General features: G+C 50.2%; 1 protein-coding gene across 1 annotated transcript in view; it reads left to right on the top strand.

Annotated features, from left to right (window-relative positions):
* Positions 1-21,858, top strand: part of DNAH3 (dynein axonemal heavy chain 3) — a 47,792-nt gene that overhangs the window by 22,551 nt on the left and 3,383 nt on the right. Inside the window, exons 17-27 of the mRNA XM_077316527.1 lie at positions 1,121-1,303; positions 1,833-2,031; positions 3,622-5,763; positions 7,656-7,875; positions 9,676-9,920; positions 11,734-11,850; positions 14,126-14,283; positions 15,269-15,436; positions 16,218-16,360; positions 17,898-18,102; positions 19,697-19,834. Coding sequence (XP_077172642.1) covers positions 1,121-1,303; positions 1,833-2,031; positions 3,622-5,763; positions 7,656-7,875; positions 9,676-9,920; positions 11,734-11,850; positions 14,126-14,283; positions 15,269-15,436; positions 16,218-16,360; positions 17,898-18,102; positions 19,697-19,834 — 3,918 coding nt within the window. The remainder of the gene's footprint in view (positions 1-1,120; positions 1,304-1,832; positions 2,032-3,621; positions 5,764-7,655; positions 7,876-9,675; positions 9,921-11,733; positions 11,851-14,125; positions 14,284-15,268; positions 15,437-16,217; positions 16,361-17,897; positions 18,103-19,696; positions 19,835-21,858) is intronic.

The following is a 21,858-nucleotide window of genomic DNA, read 5'->3' as shown; positions in this document are numbered from 1 at the left end:
CCCCAGCAAGCTGGGTACTCATTTTACCGACCTCGGAAGGAGGGAAGGCTGAGTCCACCTTGAGCCGGCTGCTGGGATCGAACTCCCAGCCTCATGGGCAGACAGCTTCAGACTGCATGTCTGCTGCCTTACCACCCTGCGCCACAAGAGTCTCCGAAGTTATGTAGTGTCTCAAATGGTTGATGTTCGTGGTGTCTTCCTTCCTTCCTTCCACCGATTTTCAGTCCACCTTCTTCTCAGTCTCATCCAGATTTCCTTGCGCTGTTACCTTTTGCCTTTCATTTTATCTGATGCTTCTTAATGGGAGCTGTGCAGTGGTCCATGAAGCGAGGGGGCATTCTGATAAGAATAACAGTAGAAGATAACAGACACAGGATTTTACTTAAAGTGCAGTTCTGCCCTTGGCTGGGTTTAGAGCCAAATAAACCTGCAGAGGATCATTATGCTCGGAATTATATCGTGTTAATTTGGAATGCTTTTGAGAAAGCTACTCCCCTTCTTTCGTAGTGAATCCTCATTCGAACTCTGCTGTCATCTCGTATTTTGGTTTTTACAGTTTTAGGCTTGAAATATCAGGGGCTTTACATAAACACACTGTCAGGGTTCTCTTCCCCTCTACCTCTGTTTTATCCTGGGTGTCAGTTTGGTGCCAGTTTGGTGTAGTGGTTAGGAGTGCGGACTTCTAATCTGGCATGCCGGGTTCGATTCTGCACTCCCCCACATGCAACCAGCTGGGTGACCTTGGACTCCCCACGGCACTGATAAAACTGTTCTGACCGGGCAGTGATATCAGGGCTCTCTCAGCCTCACCCACCCCACAGGGTGTCTGTTGTGGGGAGAGGAATGGGAAGGCGACTGTAAGCCTAATTCGGACTAATTCAGGTAGAGAAAAGCGGCATATAAAAACCAATTCTTCTTCTTCTTCTTCTTCTTCTTCTTCTTCCTCTTCTCCTTCTTCTTCTTCAGTAATCTCAGGGCTCTCTCAGCCTCACCCACCCCACAGGGAGTCTGTTGTGGGGAGAGGAAAGGGAAGGCGACTGGAAGCCGCTTTGAGCTTCCTTCGGGTAGGGAAAAGCGGCATATAAGAACCAACTCTTCTTCTTCTTCTTCTTCTCTTTAGGTTGCCGAAATGCAGAAGGAGCTGACAGCTCTCCAGCCCGAACTGATTAAGACCTCAGCTGAAACGGAGAAAATGATGGTCCACATAGAAAAAGAGACAGTCGAGGTGGATGCCAAGAAGGAGCTGGTGGCCGCGGACGAAAAGGAGGCCAATGATGCTGCAGCGGTCGCCCAGGGCATTAAGGTGCACCAGCAGGGTCCCTCCCAGCAGCTTGGCTTTTCAGCAATGCCAGTTAATAAATGGGCAAGGAGAACAGAGGGGGTACAAAGCCCTGGCAAAGGTTGCAAATGACTTCACCTGTGCTTGATATTCAGGTATATCTGTGCTGCCCCTCTGGACCACATCTATTTGGCCAGGTTGTGGTGCTGAGGTAGGAGGGGGACAGCCAGAGGCCAGAGTCAAAAGGTCAAAAGCCAGAGAGACAGTTCACACAGCAAGTAGCATAGAGCAGGGGTAGTCAAACTGCGTCCCTCCAGATGTCCATGGACTACAATTCCCAGGAGCCCCTGCCAGCGAATGCTGGCAGGGACTCCTGGGAATTGTAGTCCATTGACATCTGGAAGGCCGCAGTTTGACTACCCTTGGCATAGAGAGTGGAAAGGGCCACCATTAGTGGAATGGACCTGCCGTGTTCTTCCCATCGGTGTTTCACAGACCAGCGCGGAGTGCTTTGTGGGACTGCTTAGCAAAGTTGCGTTTGATGTGATTGCAGGAAGAATGTGAAGGAGACCTTGCCGAAGCCATGCCAGCCCTGGAGGCGGCCCTTGCTGCTCTCGACACTCTGAATCCCTCAGACATCTCCCTTGTGAAGTCCATGCAGAACCCGCCAGGCCCCGTCAAGCTGGTCATGGAGAGCATTTGTGTCATGAAAGGAATAAAACCGGAGAGGAAGCCTGATCCGAGCGGAAGCGGTAACACTCTGGCTGCAAGAGCCTGTGGGGTCTTTGGTTCTTGTCAAGTACCCCTTGGCAGTCCCACGTCTCCTTTCCCATCTATTTTGATCTAATAATGATCTAAATCAGGGGTGGACAAACTGTGGCTCTCCAGGAGGTATTCTGCACGGAGCCAAATAAAACAGTTTAAAAAACAACCCGTTTAGACCGCTTTATTATATTACAATCGTTGTTCTGCATTGAATATAGTCTGTTGAAAAACTACGTTGCAATGCTCTCTGCATGAAACAATTCATAGCCCTGCCCCCTGCAGTTTTGCCAACTCCGCTTTGTTCTCTAATGCAGTCACTTATCTGCATAACTAAGGAGCTTCTCTGCATGGCTAATACGGCATCTCAGGCAGGCAGGAGAGAAATGAATCAGTGAAAAGCCTCTTTCAGAAATGACGCTTGAAAGACGCTTAAAGCACCGAAGAGGCAGTTCACCATGCAGAGCAAAATCAGTTTTATGGAGTAAATTCACTCTTCTGTGCAGAGATCAGAAAAACGACGATGTATTTAGTGAGTTTTCATCAGCTTATCTATCGTGCAGAAGAGGCCCAGATGTCCAGGGACTACAATTCCCATGAGCCCCTGCCAGATGTCCATGGACATCTGGAAAGCCACCGTTGGGCCACCCTTGATCTAGATGCTAGAAAATTGTCTTAACCCCTCAGTTATTTTCAATTGATAACCCACATTAATGAAAATGGTATTATTGCTACTGATTTCAACAGTATTGAAGAAGAGTTGTTTTTATACCCCACTTTTCACTGCCAGGAGTCCCAAACTGGCTTAAAAGCACCTTTCCCTCCCTCTCCCCACAACAGACAACCAGTGAGGTAGGTGGAGCTGAGGGCGCTCTGCGAAAAGCTCTAAGAGAAACGTAACTAGCCCAAGGCCACCCAGCTGAACGGGGAGGAGGCGTGGGGAATCAAATCCGGTTCTCCAGACGAAGATGATCTGGGGCCAAGGGACCAAGCCCTATGAAGATAGGTTGAGGGACTTGGGAATGTCCAGCCTGGAGAAAAGGAGGTTGAGAGGGGACATGATAGCCCTCTTTAAGTATTTGAAAGGGTGTCACTTGGAGGAGGGCAGGAGGCTGTTTCTGCTGGCTGCAGAGGAGAGGACACGCAGTAATGGGTTTAAACTACAAGTACAACGATATAGGCTAGATATCAGGAAAAAAATTTCACAGTCAGAGTAGTTCAGCAGTGGAATAGGCTGCCTAAGGAGGTGGTGAGCTCCCCCTCACTGGCAGTCTTCAAGCAAAGGTTGGAGACACACTTTTCTTGGATGCTTTAGGATGCTTTGGGCTGATCCTGTGTTGAGCAGGGGGTTGCACTAGATGGCCTGTATGGCCCCTTCCAACTCTATGATTCTATGATTCTATGAGAGGCCACTACTCTTAACTACTATGCCATGCTGAATTTGAACTCTGCTTAGGATGGCCCTGTCAGATTTCCTTAATGGGCTCACCCCCAAAACAATGCAAAGAACAGCCCGAAATATATATATTTGTATGACTTCTGTATCGTCAGTCTTCTCAAACGGTTTGTGTGACACGCAGGCAAGATGATAGAAGACTACTGGGGCAGCTCCAAAAGGCTTCTTGGCGACCTCAAGTTCCTCGAGGGCTTGAAGACGTACGACAAAGAAAACATCCCCCCGGCCGTCATGAAAAGGATCCGGGAGCGGTTCATCAATCACCCGGACTTCCAGCCCGCCGTCATCAAGAACGTGTCGTCGGCCTGCGAGGGCTTGTGCAAGTGGGTGAGAGCCATGGAAGTCTACGACCGCGTGGCCAAGGTGGTGGCCCCGAAACGCGAGCGGCTGCGGGTGGCCGAAGGCTTGCTCGACGTGCAGATGCAGAAGCTGAACACCAAGCGCGCCGAGCTGAAGAACGTCATCGACCGCCTCCAGGCGCTGAACAACGAGTTCGAGAACATGAACGACCGGAAGAAAGAGCTGGAGCAAAACATCGAAATCTGCTCTCAGAAGCTGATACGGGCTGAGAAGCTGATCAGCGGCTTAGGAGGGGAGAAGGACCGCTGGACAGAAGCGGCGCGCTTACTGGGGATCCAGTACACCGACCTTACCGGGGACGTCTTGTTGTCTTCCGGGACGGTGGCGTATTTGGGAGCCTTCACCGTGGATTACCGCCTCGAGTGTCAGAAGAAATGGCTGGCGCTGTGCAAAGAGAAGGAAATCCCTTGCTCCAACGATTTCAGCCTCAGCAACACTTTAGGGGATCCGGTCAAAATCCGTGCTTGGCAGATCGCCGGGCTGCCCATCGATTCTTTCTCCATCGACAACGGCATCATCGTTTCCAACTCGAGGCGGTGGGCGTTAATGATTGACCCTCAAGGGCAAGCCAACAAGTGGGTCAAAAACATGGAGAAAGGCAATAAGCTTTCTGTGATCAAGTTGTCCGACACGAACTACGTTAGGGCGCTGGAACACGCCATCCAGTTTGGGACCCCGGTACTGCTCGAGAACATCGGCGAGGAGCTGGATGCTTTCTTGGAGCCCGTCTTGCTCAAGGTGACTTTCAAGCAGCAGGGGGTCGAGTACATGCGACTCGGGGAGAATATTATCGAGTTCTCAAAAGATTTCAAGTTGTACATAACCACCCGCTTAAGGAATCCCCATTACCTCCCTGAAGTGGCTGTGAAAGTCTGCCTGCTCAATTTCATGATTACCCCTTTAGGGCTCCAGGACCAGCTCCTGGGGATCGTGGCCGCCAAGGAGAAACCGGAGCTGGAGGAGAAGAAGAACAAGCTGATTATCGAAAGCGCGGCTAACAAGAAGCAGCTGAAGGAGATCGAGGACAAGATCCTGGAAGTCCTCTCCAAGTCGGAAGGGAATATCTTGGAAGACGAGACGGCCATTAAGGTCCTGTCTTCCTCCAAGGAGTTGTCGGAAGAAATCTCCGAGAAACAGGAAATCGCCACCGTGACGGAGATGGAAATAGATGCCACTCGGATGGGCTACAAGCCAGTGGCGGTCCATTCGTCAACCGTCTTCTTCTGCATCTCCGATCTGGCCAACATCGAGCCCATGTACCAATACTCCTTGATCTGGTTCATCAACCTGTACGTGCAGTCCTTGGCCAACAGCCGGAAAAGCGAGGTCCTGGAGGAGAGAATCGACAACATCATCCAGCACTTCACCATCAGCATCTACAACAACGTCTGCCGGTCCCTCTTTGAGAAGGACAAGCTCCTCTTCTCCCTCCTCCTGACCATCGGCATCATGAAGGGGAGAGATGAGGTTGACGACGAAGTGTGGCGTTTCTTACTCACCGGCGGGGTGGCTCTGGACAACCCTCACCCCAACCCCGCTCCGGAGTGGCTGTCCGAAAAGGCCTGGGCGGAGCTCGTCCGCGCTTCGGCCCTCAAAAGTTTGCACGGGCTGATGGGCCACGTCGAGTTCAACGTCGCGCAGTGGAAAGCCATTTACGACTCCGCCAAGCCGCACCAGGAGGAATTCCCCGGCGACTGGAGCCTGGTCATGGGCCTCGACCGCTTGGTCATCCTCCGTTGCCTGAGGCCGGATAAAATCGTCCCGGCCACCCAACAATTCATCTCGTACAACATGGGGAGGACGTACATCGAGCCTCCGACTTTTGACCTGTCGGGGAGTTACAGTGACTCCAACTGCTGTGCACCTTTGATTTTTGTGTTGTCGCCAGGTGCCGACCCCATGGCAGGTAAGGATTCTTAAATCAGTGGTCCCCAACCTTTTTATCACCGGGGACTACTCAACGCCTTTTACTGAGGCCCGGTGGGGGGGGGGTAGTTTACTCCTCTACTCTCAACCACTGCCCTAACGCTCTCTGATCGCTATGGTCATGTTTAAACGTTCCTTCAAAATAAGATACAGACACGCCACAACAGTGAACATAAGGGACACTTTATTTTCATGGAAATTTTAACTCATGACAATGACAAATCAATGGGAACCCTGAGCTTGTTTCTCTGCAACGAGACAGTTCCATCTGGGAGTGATGGGAGACAAGGACACCCGAAGTGTGTTGTAAAGGGCTGGGGGGGATGAAGTAAAGGGTCGGGGGGGGGGAGAAGGCGTCCTTCGGGGCCTACCTCCAATTAGTTGACGGACCACATGTGGTCCACAGCCCACAGGTTGGGGATCGCTATCTTAAATGACAATGCAAAATGGTATTTGTTCACGGTAAGAATGCACCGTTGTTTTTGAGCGGGCCGTGCCAGAGCCGGCTCTCATGTGGCTGGCAGTGGGATCGTTGTCAGCAGCAGATCCTTCCACCCCTGTACTTACCCCTCATTTCAGGCTGAAATTCAAATAAGGGAAATCTCCTGGTAGGCTCCCTCCCTCCAGAAACGGTGCCAATTTTGGCATGGGGAGAAGGCACTGTGGGGCCTGTAGTACATACTACACTTGCTACATGGATAAACCGGCCCTGCCCAAATCTCTTGGCTGTTGTCCTTGTGCGCTTGCAAGAACTTGATGTTCAGGGGAAACATGCTTGATGCATGGGAGGCAGAGAGTTTGCCCATTAAGGCGTTCAGCAGATTGTAATATCGGAGGCGGGAGGCTGGTGCAGTGATCCTCCGAATTAGAAGAGATTGTAGGTGAGTCTACCAGCCTGAGATGCAGCATGGGTCTCATGAAAGGGGCTCTAGCCAGACAGGCTGCATGTATTTATTTGTAACAAAACAATATCCTACAGAAGAGTCAGCCCACTGGCAAGGCACAGAGATTACGAAAACCTCAGCTAGTAGAAATAGCATTAAAATGATGCATTATTTGTTAAAAGGGAGCAAAAGACTGGACTGTGAGCAACAGATTTTAGCAAAAATAAACGAGCAGAGAGAAATGTAGAGAGGGTGTTCTGGTTTCATGGTTACAGTCCCTCTTCTGGGGCTGTTCTGGAGCAAGTCCAGCTACAGCTCTGGGAAAACGAAATATCAGTGATAAAGTTGGGCTAAATCTCAGTGAGCTGCTCTCATGCCCCAAGCAACCTCTTGCAACTTAACTGCTGAATAAACGAGTTTTGGTTTTTCAAGTCACATTCACCCTTAAAAAATAAATATAAAATATAAAATTGAAAGGGTACAGAGGAGAGCGACGAGGATGATCTGGGGCCAAGGGACCAAGCCCTGTGAAGATAGGTTGAGGGACTTGGGAATGTTCAGCCTGGAGAAAAGGAGGTTGAGAGGGGACATGATAGCCCTCTTTAAGTATTTGAAAGGTTGTCACTTGGAGGAGGGCAGGATGCTGTTTCCGTTGGCTGCAGAGGAGAGGACACGCAGTAATGGGTTTAAACTTCAAGTACAACGATATAGGCTAGATATCAGGAAAAAATGTTCACAGTCAGAGTAGTTCAGCAGTGGAATAGGCTGCCTAAGGAGGTGGTGAGCTCCCCCTCACTGGCAGTCTTCAAGCAAAGGTTGGAGACACACTTTTCTTGGATGCTTTAGGATGCTTAGGGCTGATCCTGCATTGAGCAGGGGGTTGGACTAGATGGCCTCTATGGCCCCTTCCAACTCTATGATTCTATGAAAAAAGAGAAGATATTTTTGTTGGAAAGTCTTCACATAAACATTTCCCTCCCAACCTTAGGATTGTTGAAGTTTGCCGATGACCTTGGCATGGAAAGCATTCAGACGATTTCACTTGGCCAGGGCCAGGGCCCCATTGCAGCCAAAATGATCGACAAAGGTATTGCCGATGGGACGTGGGTCGTCTTACAGAACTGCCACCTTGCAACCAGCTGGATGCCTGCTTTGGAGAAAATCTGCGAGGAAATCATCGTGCCTGACAATACCCATGAGAAGTTCAGGCAAGGATCTAATCTTCCCCCTTGTTGTTGTTGTTATGTGCGAAGTCGTGTCCGACCCATCGTGACCCCCTGGACAATGATCCTCCAGGCCTTCCTGTCCTCTACCGTTCCCCGGAGTCCATTTAAGTTTGCACCGATTGCTTCAGTGACTCCATCCATCCACCTCATTCTCTGTCGTCCCCTTCTTCTTTTGCCCTCGATCGCTCCCAGCATTAGGCTCTTCTCCAGGGAGTCCTTCCTTCTCATGAGGTGACCAAAGTCTTTGAGTTTCATCTTCAGGATCTGGCCTTCTAAGGAGCAGTCCGGGCTGATCTCCTCTAGGACTGACTGGTTTGTTCGCCTTGCAGTCCAAGGGACTCGCAAGAGTCTTCTCCAGCACCAGAGTTCAAAAGCCTCAATCCTTTGATGCTCGGCCTTCCTTATGGTCCAACTTTCACAGCCATACATTGCCCCTGGGAATCTTCCCCCTTAATGCTGGATAAAAACAGAAGGGATTCCGTTCCCTGAGCCCCAAGCATCCAGGCATGCGTGTGGCTTCTCGTTCAACATATATATGTCAACACTGTGTTATTCAGGCACCTGATTGCCCAAATGTTTGGGTCATTCCTCTCAGTCAAATCATATTGCACTGGTTGTCCACTGCAATTGTCAGCTGTAAAAAAAGGAAAAGTATAACGTCTAGCCACAATTGTTGTGTTTTAGAGGGGAGCCAAGACAATTTTTCTTCAGGAAACATACAATGCAAAGCCAAAACTGGAAACACAACCCAACCTTAACAGGTAGGAACTCAGAAGTTGAGCTAGATATAGCTTTTTTCCTGACGCACGTGAGATACACTCTCAGCACAGAATTATATAATAGCGATGAGTGGTGAGCCTAGGGATATGTCATAGGAGGTGGTCTCCAAAAAGCATAAAATTTAGGCTTTCTTCAAGCAAAGGTTGGATGCACACTTTTCTCGGATGCTTTAGGATGCTCTGGGCTGATCCTGCGTTGAGCAGGGGTTTGGACTAGATGGCCTCTATGGCCCCTTCTAACTCTATGATTCTGTGATTCTATAATGAGTGTAGATTTTGTATATAGAGGGTATTGTTACAATTCCGACCACTGAGGAAGACGCAGTAGGATCGAAACGCCTTTGGTCTTGCGTGCTGTTAGTTCTGTCTAGTTTTTATGTAGTTTTTATTCTGTTTTTAATTGGGCACTATAATAAATAACCAACATTTTTACGTTATTTTATTGTGCAGCTCAACTTCTGAGTTCCTTCCCAATTCTCCTTCAGGGCCGCGGTCTTGTAAATGCCATTAATTACAGGTGAATATGTATCACAAAATTGGGAAATCACGAGACCAGGTTTTGTACCGAAAAGGTAGCCTAGAACAGGGGTAGTCAACGTGTAGTCCTCCAGATGTTCACGGACTACAATTCCCATGAGCCCCTGCCAGCAAATGTAGTCCACGGACATCTGGAGGACCACAGGTTGACTACCCCTGCCATAAATGGTCTGGAACCTTTGAAGATACGGGACCACCTCTTCCATTATGTCCCCCAAGGAACATTACATTCTAGCAACCAAAATCTGCTTAGGATCTGGCAGGGGCTCATGGAAATTGCTGGCAGGGGCTCATGGGAATTGTAGTCTGTGAACATCTGGAGGACCACACGTTGACTTACCCCTGGCCTAGAACACTTGTCCTGCTACGCTTGGAGAAGAAAATGTTATTTAAATAAAACTTTCAGCCTGCAGATCGTGGATCCTGCAGCAAGAGACCCCGTTTATTTCTGCTCTTCCCCCACCAGGTTGTGGCTCACCAGTTACCCGTCGGAAAAGTTCCCCGTCAGCATCCTCCAGAACGGCATCAAGATGACCAACGAGCCCCCCAAGGGTGTCAGGGCCAACCTCCTACGATCGTACCTCAACGACCCCATATCGGACCCCACCTTCTTTAACAGTTGCGAGAAGAAAGAAATGTGGCAGAAGCTGCTCTTCGGCCTCTGCTTCTTCCACGCTCTTGTGCAGGAAAGGAGAAACTTCGGCCCGTTGGGTGAGTCGTTTTGTGTCGTGCTCGTTTTACTCTTTTTGCCCAGAATGATTTTATTGCGATGGATGGTGGTTAGAATGGAAGTGTCGTTTGCCACTCTTGAGTCCACCTCTGGCAGAGAGGGCAGCTTATAAACCTTATAAACAAACAAGTAAGTAAGTAAATAAATCAATAAAACAGGGCATCTGAGTCTAGATTCTCTCCTTACTGTGATCGTGCCCCCGTTGGGCATCTCGGACGTCCCTGCTGGCTTCCCCCAAGCGACCCGCCTTCCTTTTAGCTCTCCTGGCTTCTCTTTCTCTGTGTCTTGTTTTCCACCTCCCGCTGGCAGCCTGCAGGCAGAGCCTGTTTCATCTTTGGACAACACCAAATGATAAAACAAGTCATGCTAGTTGTAGTTTGGGGGAGTGGTTAGGAGTGCGGACTTCTAATCTGGCGAGCTGGGTTTGATTCCCCACTCTTCCCCCACATGCAGCCAGCTGGGTGGCCTTGGGCTCGCCACGGCACTGATAAAACTGTTCTGACCAAGCAGTGATATCAGGGCTCTCTCAGCCTCACCCACCTCACAGGGTGTCTGTTGAGGGAGAGGAAAGGGAAGGCGACTGTAAGCCGCTTTGAGACTCCTTCGGGTAGAGAAAAGCGGCCTATAAGAACCAGCTCTTCTTCTTCTTCTTCAGGAATCTCAGGGCTCTCTCAGCCTCACCCCCCTCACAGGGTTTCTGTTGTGGGGAGAGGAAAGGGAAGGCGACTGTAAGCCGCTTTGAGCCTCCTTCGGGTAGAAAAAAGCAGCATATAAGAACCAGCCCTTCTTCTTCTTCCTTCTTCTTCTTCTTCTTCCTCCTCCTCCTCTTCCTCCTCCAGAAGCCAAGCCTTGACATTTGAGGGCATGGGCACTTTGGAGACCAGCAGTATTTGAGACCAACCATCTTTCTCATGCTCCTGCCCTCAAACTTGGTTCTGCTGCTTGGACCCCATTTATCTGAGGGACCGCTTATGTCCCCCACGGGGGCCCTTCGCTCTGCAGGTAGAAATCTGCTGGTTGTCCCTGGGAGGCACTCCTGACCTCGACCGGGGCCAGGGCCTTCTCAGTCCTGGCCCCAACTTGGTGGGGAAAGAGCTCCGGGAAGACCTCATGGCCCTGATGGAATTTCCTCCCTGGATCTATCCTGTTGAACACCAACCTCACGTCTGTAAACTCTGCGTAGGGTGAAGTGGCCCTTTCCGCCGTCTGCCCTGAATCGGTTTCACTGGGGGGAACAGCAGCCCACCTTTACAGCAGGGCTGTTTCCCCGTCTAGCCAAAGAGCAGATTGGGGGGGGGCGTTCTGCAAGAGCCCCTACACCTCTCCTACCCAAGTCAGTCACAACAACCTCCTGGGTGGCCATCCCTGGCAGCTGCCATTCCGGTCAATGAAGGCGTGTCCACCTGCATGCAGCTGTTCGTTTTGGAGCGCAGAGATCCCAAACTGACAGCTAGGGGGCACGTTAATAACGTTGAGCCATACTGCTCTGGAGTCCTGTTAGCCTGGAATGCGTTCCTGAGAAGATCGTTTACGATAGACCTTTCCCACTCTGCTGCATGTTTCCCCTGGGCTTCGGCCTGGCTTCCTGAGACCATTAGCCTGTCATGACAGTTTAATGCAGGGGTAGTCAAACTGCGGCCCTCCAGATGTCCATGGACTACAATTCCCAGGAGCCCCCTGCCATCTGGAGGGCCGCAGTTTGACTACCCCTGGTTTAATGTTTGCCAAGGATATTATTTTCAGGACAAAGCTCACCAGGGTGTGCTCTCATAGCCTTTTCTCTGGACCGGGCAGGTTGGAACATTCCCTACGAATTCAATGAGTCAGACCTGAGAATCAGCATGCGGCAGATCCAGATGTTTCTAAATGAGTACGAAGAAATTCCGTTTGAAGCTCTCACCTATCTAACAGGTGCGGACACAGGAAATGTGTGGGCACAGCTTGTGTGGGTGGAGAATATCCCCCCTTCTTGTTATATTTTCTGTCATTTCATTTCACCCATTCTTTTTTCAGATTCAGAGTACCTTTAGTGGCATAAAATTGCAGAGCATAAAATGAAAATTTCAAACAGTTTCAGATGTAAAATCGATCGTAAAAAGATTTTCATTTAAAATGGCCAGTAAAAACTTTGCTCCTTTTATAATAGTTGCTGAGTCCCTCCCATCTAGTATCATTTTAATCCAGTGTTTCTCATTAACACAGCTGGATTTCAATTTCTTCAGATAATGAGCTAGCGGGCGACGAAATACTTCGAACTTAGGACACACCAGAAGTAGGTGGTACAACGTGTCAGGGACACGACATCCATGTAAACAGTCTCTCTCCTGAGGAGGGATCTTCAGAAATCTACCTCGGGTGACATTTGAGGGAGACATGTTTAAGCGAGCTGCTAGAAATGCTCTTCTTAACTGGTGTGCCTCCAAAATTTGGAGATCCATGGGCATGGATTTGTAAGATAAGGGAATATCCCAGAAGCGGGGAGAACATACACTGTTGTTAGAGGAGCCCAGAATCTGGGTCTCCTGATCTTCTAGTCTCTGTGATATTAGCTTTAATATCGTCCTTTCGTCTTGCATGCTAAGGGATGAGATGGTCTTCAGAAAGGCCAGCCGTCCGGTTCAAAACAATGCAACAAACCAAAACTCGTTATCAAAAGGAAATGGTCAAATCGATTCAAAACCACTGGGGCTATCAGTGTCACCACAGCATAAATGTCACCCAGTGTCACCCAGCATAAACCAGGGAGAGAAGTTTAATGTCAACAAAGACTGTTCTTTGTCATTCTCCAACAAGGCAGGCCATGAGGAAAGCAAGCAGACTTCCCAGAAGCTGGATACAAGTTGGGGGCAGGGGAGAGAGAGATGGAAATGTGACAGGGCCTCAAATTTGGATCTATCATGTGCTCGTGGGAATTGTAGTCCATGGATATCTAGAGAGGCCACAGTTTGGCCACTGCTGATCTAGGTAGATTTGGACAGGTACACCTGAGGAAAGGCGGTCCTTTGCGATTGCAGCCATTTTGTTTCAGAGGGAAGCCAGATCCGTCTGAGATGTCCAGACCCATAATTTGAAGTTTCTTTGACATTTTGCCCAGCCAGCTGAAAGAAGAAGGGTCTCTCGTTTCCCCCATTTACAGTGTTACATTTTATAGCATTTTTGATGCCCCTTTAAAAACCTTTTATCTACAGTACTTACATGTTTGTGCCCCTCACAGCTAGACTACACATTCAGGTTTTGAATGTTGGGGGTGTCCCGTGTGCATCTGCAGCAACAAAAACTGGGGGCACAACTCCCTCTTCCTGCATGTTGTTTCGGTGCAGGAAAGTAGGGGATGGGGGAGGCGGGACCGTTTCCTCCTCCTGCAGTGGCGTCTCGATGCCCTTTTTAAAAAGCCATTTCCCCTAAGTTGCTGCGTGACTTTGGGGAACACGAGTTGGGTCTGCAACCCAGACCCTGAGCCATTAAAAATCCAAATGTGTAGCTTAGAATGCTATCACAGCCGTCCCTTGTAATGGCAGCCATTCTGCCAAAGTTTACAAGTGTGCTTGAGGAGGAAAAGACAAAACTCCCTCATGGGTGGGGAGAGCCATGTCGGAAACTGGAACTTCCAAACTCCAATAGCGTGGGTGGCCAGAGTAGCCCTCCCCCCAAGCCCCAACATGGGCAAAATGAGATATGCCTGAAGGAATTCTGTCACTAAGAATAAGCCCCCGGGGAGAAGGTGAGGGGCTGGACTGGATGGCCCTTTGTGGTCCCTTCCAGCTCTGTGTGATTCTGACTCTAGGGAAACCTGGCACAAAGCATCTCTTGCTTGGGGCTGGGGCTTGCCTTCTGAGGGGCCCCCAGCACGCAGGGCTGCTTCCGCCATCTTCCCAAGGGCACACGCCCAATGGCACACTCCGCGAGCAGGCCGCAGAAGGGCGCGTGCGCATGATCAGCAGTCCCGTCCCTGCCCAGAGCCCAGCCACTGCCCCACCTCACGGTCTGCTGGCAGAAACCTGCAGCTCTCCATGGGAGACTGGGGGAAACAGCTGCAGAGGAAAAAGTCGAAGCCAAGTCCGTTTCCCTCTCACTCCCCAAGCTGCAGCCCTGATGGGCATCCCCGCCACCCCCTCTCCATTCGCCAGCCACATGTCTACTTCCTGCAGGCATGACTCTCTACCTCTCCCCCTTTTCCCGTCCGCAGGGGAATGCAACTATGGTGGGAGAGTGACGGACGACAAGGACCGACGTCTCCTCCTCTCCCTCCTGTCCATCGTGTACTGCAAAGACATAGAAGTCCAGGAAAAATACAAGCTTTCCCCTGAAGAGGAATATTATATACCGCCCTATGGGACGTACCAGGTATGAACGCAAAGAGGAAGATGCGCAGTGCAGACAGGACGCTGGTCCCTCATGGGGCCAAGGAGGCTAGCTGGATTGCGAGTCCAGAAAATAAGGAAAAAACTCCAGCCAATTGGCTGCTCTTAATCCTTGTTATTTTTATTTATATTTTGTTGTTCTTTTAAATGTTCTCAACTTGAGATTCCCCCATAGGGAACACTGGTCCCAAGCACATGGGATTTGGAGACCAAGACGTAGGAGGAGAGGTCGAGGGAGCTTGGTCTGTTGGAGAGGAGATGGCTGAGAGGGGATCTGATAACCATCTTCAAGTATTTAAAAGGCTGCCATGTAGAGGATGGAGCAGAGTTATTCTCTCTTGCCCCAGAGGGACAGACCAGAATGAAATTAATGAAATTAATTCAAAAGAAATTCCATCTAAACATCCGGAAGAAGTTCCTGACAGTGACAGTGGTTCCTCAGTGGAACAGGCTTCCTCGGGAGGTAGTGGGTTCTCCATCTTTGGAGATTTTTAAGCAGAGGCTGGAGAGCCATCTGACGGAGAGGCTGATTCTGTGAAGGCTCAAGGGGGTGGCAGGGGACAGTGGATGAGCGAGAGGGTTGTGAGTGTCCTGCATAGTATAGGGGGTTGGACTAGATGACCCAGGAGGTCCCTTCCAACTCTGTTATTCTATGATTCTCCCCATCTTATCCATCTGGCCATCTTCCCCTGAGTCTCGGTGTTTGAAATGTAAGCTCCTTGCTGCAGGGACCCATAAACACTGTGATAGTCCCATATAAACAAAGACAATGCATTGCCTCCAGGCACGGGCGAGGAAAGCATCCCTTTGCCCCACGTGTGCCTATTTGCATTTTACTGCTACATTGTTTACGGTGGGCCTCTTTTGGAGCACGTGAGGCCGGTGTGTTTCCTCTGACACTTGAGCCAGCTGGTTTCTGAGTTTGACTAGCTTGACACTCGGCTGCCTCACGCCTTGTTTCATTACAGTCCTACATAGATTACTTGCGGAGCCTGCCGATTACCACTCACCCTGGCGTTTTTGGGCTGCACGAGAACGCCGACATCACCAAGGATAACCAGGAAACCAACCTGCTTTTCAACGGCGTCTTGCTGACTCTGCCCAGGCAAGCAGGGGGAGGAGGCAAACCTCCGCAGGTAAGGAAACAAAGACAGCCCGTGCACCTGCTCCGCTGCTGATCCTGGTGCTTGCTGTCGGGCCTGATCCGTGCCGCTTAATAGCTCTCCTCTGCGATCCAAACACAAGGCCTTTCTCCACACAGCGCATAATTCTCTGGTAGGATTTGCTGCAACAAGATGAGGCGGCCCTGATGTCTTTCCAAGGAGCAGCCTTTTTGAGCCTGCCAGCACATCTGGACTTCTGACATGGCATGGTGGGCATGGCCGCCACAAGATAGCCACAAAATAGCCGCCGTGGGAGGTGAAGCCAGCCACAAAGTGGCCACAACAACTTCCCTTTGGTCGCACAGGATTCTTGTGCTGCCAAAGGAATTTTTTAGAAATCTGCACAGCCAATCAAATTGCCAGTGGCCAGTCAGAAGCTTTGCTGGGGAAAGCCCCACCAGGCACCAGGGAAGTTGTCGTGTATGTGTGTGTGTCATGCTGCCACTGATGCCACGTCGGGGACCCTGAGACAAGGTCCAGCAGATAGATCAATCAGGAGCTATAAGCTATAGGGGCTCTAAGGGAGTCCCCCCTGGCCTCAACCAGGGCCAGGGCCTTTTTGGTCCTGGCTCCAACTTGGGGGAATGAGCTCCTGGAGGAGCTGCGGGATGCTGGCAGGGGGCCCCTGGGAATTGTAGTCCATGGACATCTGGAGGGCCGCAGTTTGACTACCCCTGTTTTTAAAAATGGAAAACTGAATTATAGATGGCGGTGGATGAGTTTTTTTAGATTGACTCCAATGTCCTGATTATAGGAAATCGTTGAGGAGCTGGCCCAGGATATCCTTTCCAAGTTGCCCAACGATTTTGACCTGGAAAATGTGATGGCGAAATATCCGGTCCTTTACCAGGAGTCCATGAATACAGTCCTGAGGCAAGAGCTCATCAGATTCAACAGGTAGGACTCCCATTGCTCATTGGCTGTATCTTGACCTCGCCTTATAGCCAAAACCCAAAACAACTCACCAACAATTACAAAAGTATACAGATGACGTAACAGGGAGATGGATCCCAGAGGGGCAGTGTCCATGATTTGGGCAGAGGTTGGAAACATTAAAAAAAAATAGATTTCTTGTGGCTAGGTCACTTGGAAATATCAATTCCATTTCTCCAAGTGTGCCCAGGGGGAAAAGAGATGCTGGCCTGTATCCAACTTTCCCACCCAGCAAAATCTGGAGCCTGAGGAGGTTCCCCCCAACATAAGCCGGTCTTCCTTTACTGATGTTGGAGGAAAGTTCCTTTGGCTGAAGCAGGCCTTCTCAACCAGGGTTTCGCAACAGTCCAGTCACCGATTGGGAGTTAATTTGAATATATCTTTTAATTAAAAAAATTATCAGGTGATATGATCCCTCAAAATGTCTAATAATGGGCCTGGAGGGGGTGGGAAGGGGAGGGGTCCCAGCCGTACAAATCCTTGCTGGCCAAGGCCTGCCCCAGCCCTGTTTCTCCAGGCTCCCTTTGGTGAAGAAGAGCAAACTAGTAACCAGCCCAGAGTGCAGGTCTGTTTCTGTTCGCAAATCGTCTGTAATCTGTAACCATTAATAAAGCTGGTAAGAGGTAGAAGGAGGAGCTGGGACTCATCACCTAACCACCAATCAGGGAGGCTGTCCTGGCTGTCCCGTCCCTGATTGGCTGTCTATCCAACGAACAGCCAGTCAGGAGGGATGCCCTGTCCCTTGCCAGAGACTGGGGCCTGGGAGGGAGGGGGGACCCATTCCTGGGCTCGGCTTCACATGTGGTGGGGCCGGGTTGGGAGGTCTGGTGGGTAGGAGCTGGGAGGGAAGGGGAGGTGAGCCCTGTCCTAGGCACTGTGGGTTGGAAGCCTTCCTTCCTTCCTTCCTTCCTTCCTTCCTTCCTCCCTCCCTCCCTCCCTCCCTCCCTCCCTTCCTTCCTTCCTTCCTTCCTTTTCCCACCTGGAGATCTTAGTGCTCCTTATATTCCGGGGTACAACAGGCTTTGCCCCTAGTCTGAAAATATTTCTGTGCTATTACTTCTTGTGCTGTGATGTCACTTCTGGTGGGAGTGGCTGGGTGATGTCACTTCTGGTGACCTGTGACAGAAAGGTGTGGCCTGCTGACAACACTTCTCAAAGCCTCAGAGAATGCTTCTGAGGTTTCTCAGTGGTAAAAATGTTGAGAAAGGCTTCAGAGTTTGCTGAATAAAGAGAAATTCGGGAAACCTTTTTACTACCTTTTTTGGTTCTTTTCCAGGGTATAACCATGTATTACCCCACATCGTTATATGTAAACCGCCCTGAGCCGTATGGGAGGGCTGAATTATAGAGGGCAGTATACAAATCTAAGAAATAAATAATTGGTGGGTGTCTCCTCAAATTGGTGGGCTGATTTCCGTGGGCTCTGAGATGGACAAATTTAATATGGGACATCAATCGCTGTCAATCTCGGGATTTTGATCTCCGTTTCCTTCCCTTGCAGACTTACGGAGGTGGTGAGAAGCAGCCTGATCAGCCTGGGCAAAGCCATCAAGGGCCTGGTGTTGATGTCTTCCGAACTGGAGGACGTTTTTAACAGCATGTTGGTTGGCAAAGTTCCCGCCATGTGGGCAGCCAAATCCTACCCATCACTGAAGCCACTGGGGAGCTACGTGTCCGACCTCCTCGCCCGACTGGCCTTCTTCCAGGTATGCTGAGTGTCACCGCTGTCAAAGGCAGCTTCAGATCAATGGTCAACTACAGTGATTTAAAGACTTGAGGGGTCTTTTTTTTTTTTGCACTCTGCTCTTTGTCTGGGTTTTGTTTGACCTCATTCGATGTTGATTTTTAATTTGACCTTACATCTTGCTTTGCTTGTATATTTATTCACTGACTCAAGGAATTGTTCCTTTAATTTGTTATGTTGCTAACTGGTTTCTTATTCACCACTGCTTTTGTAGTGGTTCATAATTATGTTTAAGGTAAAGGTAAAGGTATCCCCTGTGCAAGCACCGAGTCATGTCTGGCCCTTGGGGTGACGCCCTCCAGCGTTTTCATGGCAGACTCAATACAGGGTGGTTTGCCAGTGCCTTCCCCAGTCATTACCATTTACAGCAAGCTGGGGACTCATTTTACCCACCTCGGAAGGAGGGAAGGCTGAGTCAACCTTGAGCCGGCTTCTGGGATTGAACTCCCAGCCTCATGGGCAGACAGCTTCAGACACCATGTCGGCTGCCTTACCACCCAGCGCCACAAGAGGTTTAAATTTACAGCAGGCTCTAGAAAATTGTTTCTGGAAAGGGTGGCCCAGTGCCCTCCACGCAACACAGACAGACAGACAAACATATTCATCAGCTCAGTCGGGGGCTGTTAGGGGCTTCCTTCACAGCAGGCCTGAAGGGAGGGGAGGGGAGGTGCAGAATCTTGAGCAAGAGCCGCAATTGGCCCTGAGTGGGCGATATTCCTCCAATAAGAAAAGGGCAGTCTGGTTTCATCAGTGGTTGCTGGGCAGATTCCCTTTGACCACAGGGCATGCTGGGTAGCTTATGAGCCATCCTTGATCACAAGTTCCCTATGATGATAATGTTTAATTTAGTTTTTGGATAGGAGGGGACTATTCTTTGTTTGCTGTTTTACTTTGCGTTTATGTTGCTGTTTTACTTGTACTTATTAGTTATAAAGGTAAAGGTAAAGGTATCCCCTGTGCAAACACCGGGTCATGTCTGACCCTTGGGGTGTTGCCCTCCAGCGTTTTCCTGGCAGACTCAATACGGGGTGGTTTGCCAGTGCCTTCCCCAACTTATTAGTGATAGAGCTGGAAATGTAACATTTAAATTAACCAATGCAGTGTTTTGCTGCTGTTTATGAATTTTGCATCAGCCACCTTGACAGCCAGTTGATTAAGAATGCAGCATTACCTGATCTTTTAAGCAAATGAATTTAAGGATAACCCATCCCTACAGAAAAAAAAACAAAACAATCTTCTTGCACAGTTTCTGGATAAACTGTAACTTCCTCTGAGGAGGTCACGAGTTCACGGCACCTGTTTTGCAGGCAGGAACAGTCCTTGGCCCCTCCATTCAGAAGGGTCTTAGGAAGCAGGTTTTGGAAAGGCCCTTTCTCAGCAGCAGAGGTACTGACAAAGTTACTTCCATGGAGACAAAACCTCGGTGGCCTCCAATGATGCTTGCAATTGTCGACTTCCTTGGGCCATTTGGTGTGCCTCCTTGCCTGTGGGGCTTCCTTCCACCACCCCCTCTCCGTAATAACGGCTTGTTTTCTTTCCACTCCCGTGAAACCAAGGATTGGATCAACCACGGACCCCCGAACGTGTTCTGGATCTCCGGGTTCTACTTTACGCAGTCCTTTCTGACAGGCGTTTCCCAGAACTATGCTAGAAAATACACCATCCCAATTGATCACATCGGATTTGAATTTGAGGTAAAACACGCAAAACGTTTGGGGGTGGGGGCGCTGAGACGAACTGAGCAGGGGGGACCCGCAGTTAAGATCATGGGGAACAGAATCACAGAATCATAGAGTTGGAAGGGGCCATGCAGGCCATCTAGTCCAACCCCCTGTTCAACGCAGGATCAGCCCAGAGCATAGAATGATAGTTGGAAGGGGCCATAGAGGCCATCCAGTCCAACCCCCTGCTCAACGCAGGATCAGCCCTAAGCATCCTAAAGCATCCAAGAAAAGTGTGTATCCAGCCTTTGCTTGAAGACTGCCAGTGAGGGGGAGCTCACCACCTCCTTAGGCAGCCTAGTCCACTGCTGAACTACTCTGACTGTGAAAAATTTCCTGATATCTAGCCTCTATTGTTGTGCTTGTAGTTTAAACCGACGCCAGCCTAATGGCCACCAACAGAACAAGAGGCTGAAAGAGGGCCCACAGGACTTCTTCTCCTGTGAACTGTAATTTAGGGACATTTCCCCACTGCCCCAGCTGCCCCCGAGTCTCTCTTGCATGGGTAAGGCTGCAAGAGAACCATTTCTGTGACTCTCACGCACTCCCTGAATGTGGTGCTCCGGAAGCCGAGCGAGCCCCAGTTTGGTTTCCCGCAGCTCTGGGGACTCGAGACATCTTTGCAATCCTGCCTGTCTTTTCAAATCCATCAGCAGGACAAAAGCAGAGGCTCAGAGGCACTCCTACAAGTCACAAGTTTCCATCGGGGAGGAGCTTGGATAACCTCCCAGAGCAGCATCCCACGTTTCGGCTAACGTCAGCTAGAAACTCCCAGCTCTCTTAGTCTCATGGCCTCCGGCTCCTCCCAGTGCCGACTGGTCCGTCCCCCCCAAACACAGCCCGTCTGCCTTCAGCTGGAAGGATGACACCTCCAAATCCTGATGTGCATCTCATTAACGGAGACAGAGAGATGCACATGTTAGCAGGGACATGGGCTGTAACTCTCCCTTCCCAGCAGGGGACAGTCCTGGCTTCCTGGTCCTTGGCTTGGATCCTGTGCTGCGTGGCTGGCGCTGTGCTGTGCGCATGGCAACTTTCCTGCCTCGCCACACCCTCTTAAGTCTTTTGCACTCCCTGTGGTATCCCTGGCCAAATTTGCCTCCTGACCCCGAAGTGATGGTTGGCATTTCCCTGGGCATGCAAGACACAATCCCTCTTGCCTACCCACTCACCATCTACCTAAGTTCACAGAATCAGCCTCTCCATCAGATGGCTCTCCAGCCTCTGCTTAAAAACCTCCAAGGAAGGAGAACCCACCACCTCCCGAGGAAGCCTGTTCCACCGAGGAACCGCTCTGACTGTCAGGAACTTCTTCCGGGTGTTCAGCCAAAGTGTGGGGCTGCGGCAAGAGCGGGAAACTGTCAAAATACCGCCCTTCCTCCTTTTTGTGAGTGCCTGTGGGAACACCCCAGTGAAGAGTCACCCCTCTGGTGACTCTGGAGGACACAGCTTTGAAGGGGCTTTCAAGGGACCGTTTGAAGGGGGAGGGAGCTTGAGGGATGGAGCGAGGGAGGCTGTGCCAGGTGTGAAACAGAAGGCACAAAAGCCAGGGTGGGGTAGGGTGGGGTGGGGAAGGTTTAGGACTGAAAGAGGGGTGGGAAGAGATCAGGAAGGAAAATACAGGGGCACAAGCAGGAGGACATAATCACTGTGGCCTCAGCAAGAGATAACCGGTGCATATCTGGATACGCTCCCAGTATTCTCTTCCGTCATAGAACCATAGAGTTGGAAGGGACATCCAGGGTCATCTAGTCCACCCCCCTGCACAATGCAATCGGCCAGTCTTTTGCTAGAGGTTATTGAAATTTATATGGACTGGGTAAGAAGGGAATTCAAAGAACACCTGGTGTTTACACCCTGCTTTTCACTACCTGACAACCACCTTTGCTTCCTCTGCACACAACATGTGAGGTTGGTGGGCCTAAGGGAGCTCTGGTAGAACTGCTCTGTGAGAACAGCTCTATCAGAACTGCCACACAGGTGGAGGAGCATGTGGA

The sequence above is a fragment of the Paroedura picta genome, chromosome 17, assembly GCF_049243985.1.
Source record: "Paroedura picta isolate Pp20150507F chromosome 17, Ppicta_v3.0, whole genome shotgun sequence".
NCBI classification, from domain to species: domain Eukaryota; kingdom Metazoa; phylum Chordata; class Lepidosauria; order Squamata; family Gekkonidae; genus Paroedura; species Paroedura picta.
Note: the sequence above shows the minus strand (reverse complement) of the source record. Positions and strands in the feature narration are given on the sequence as shown.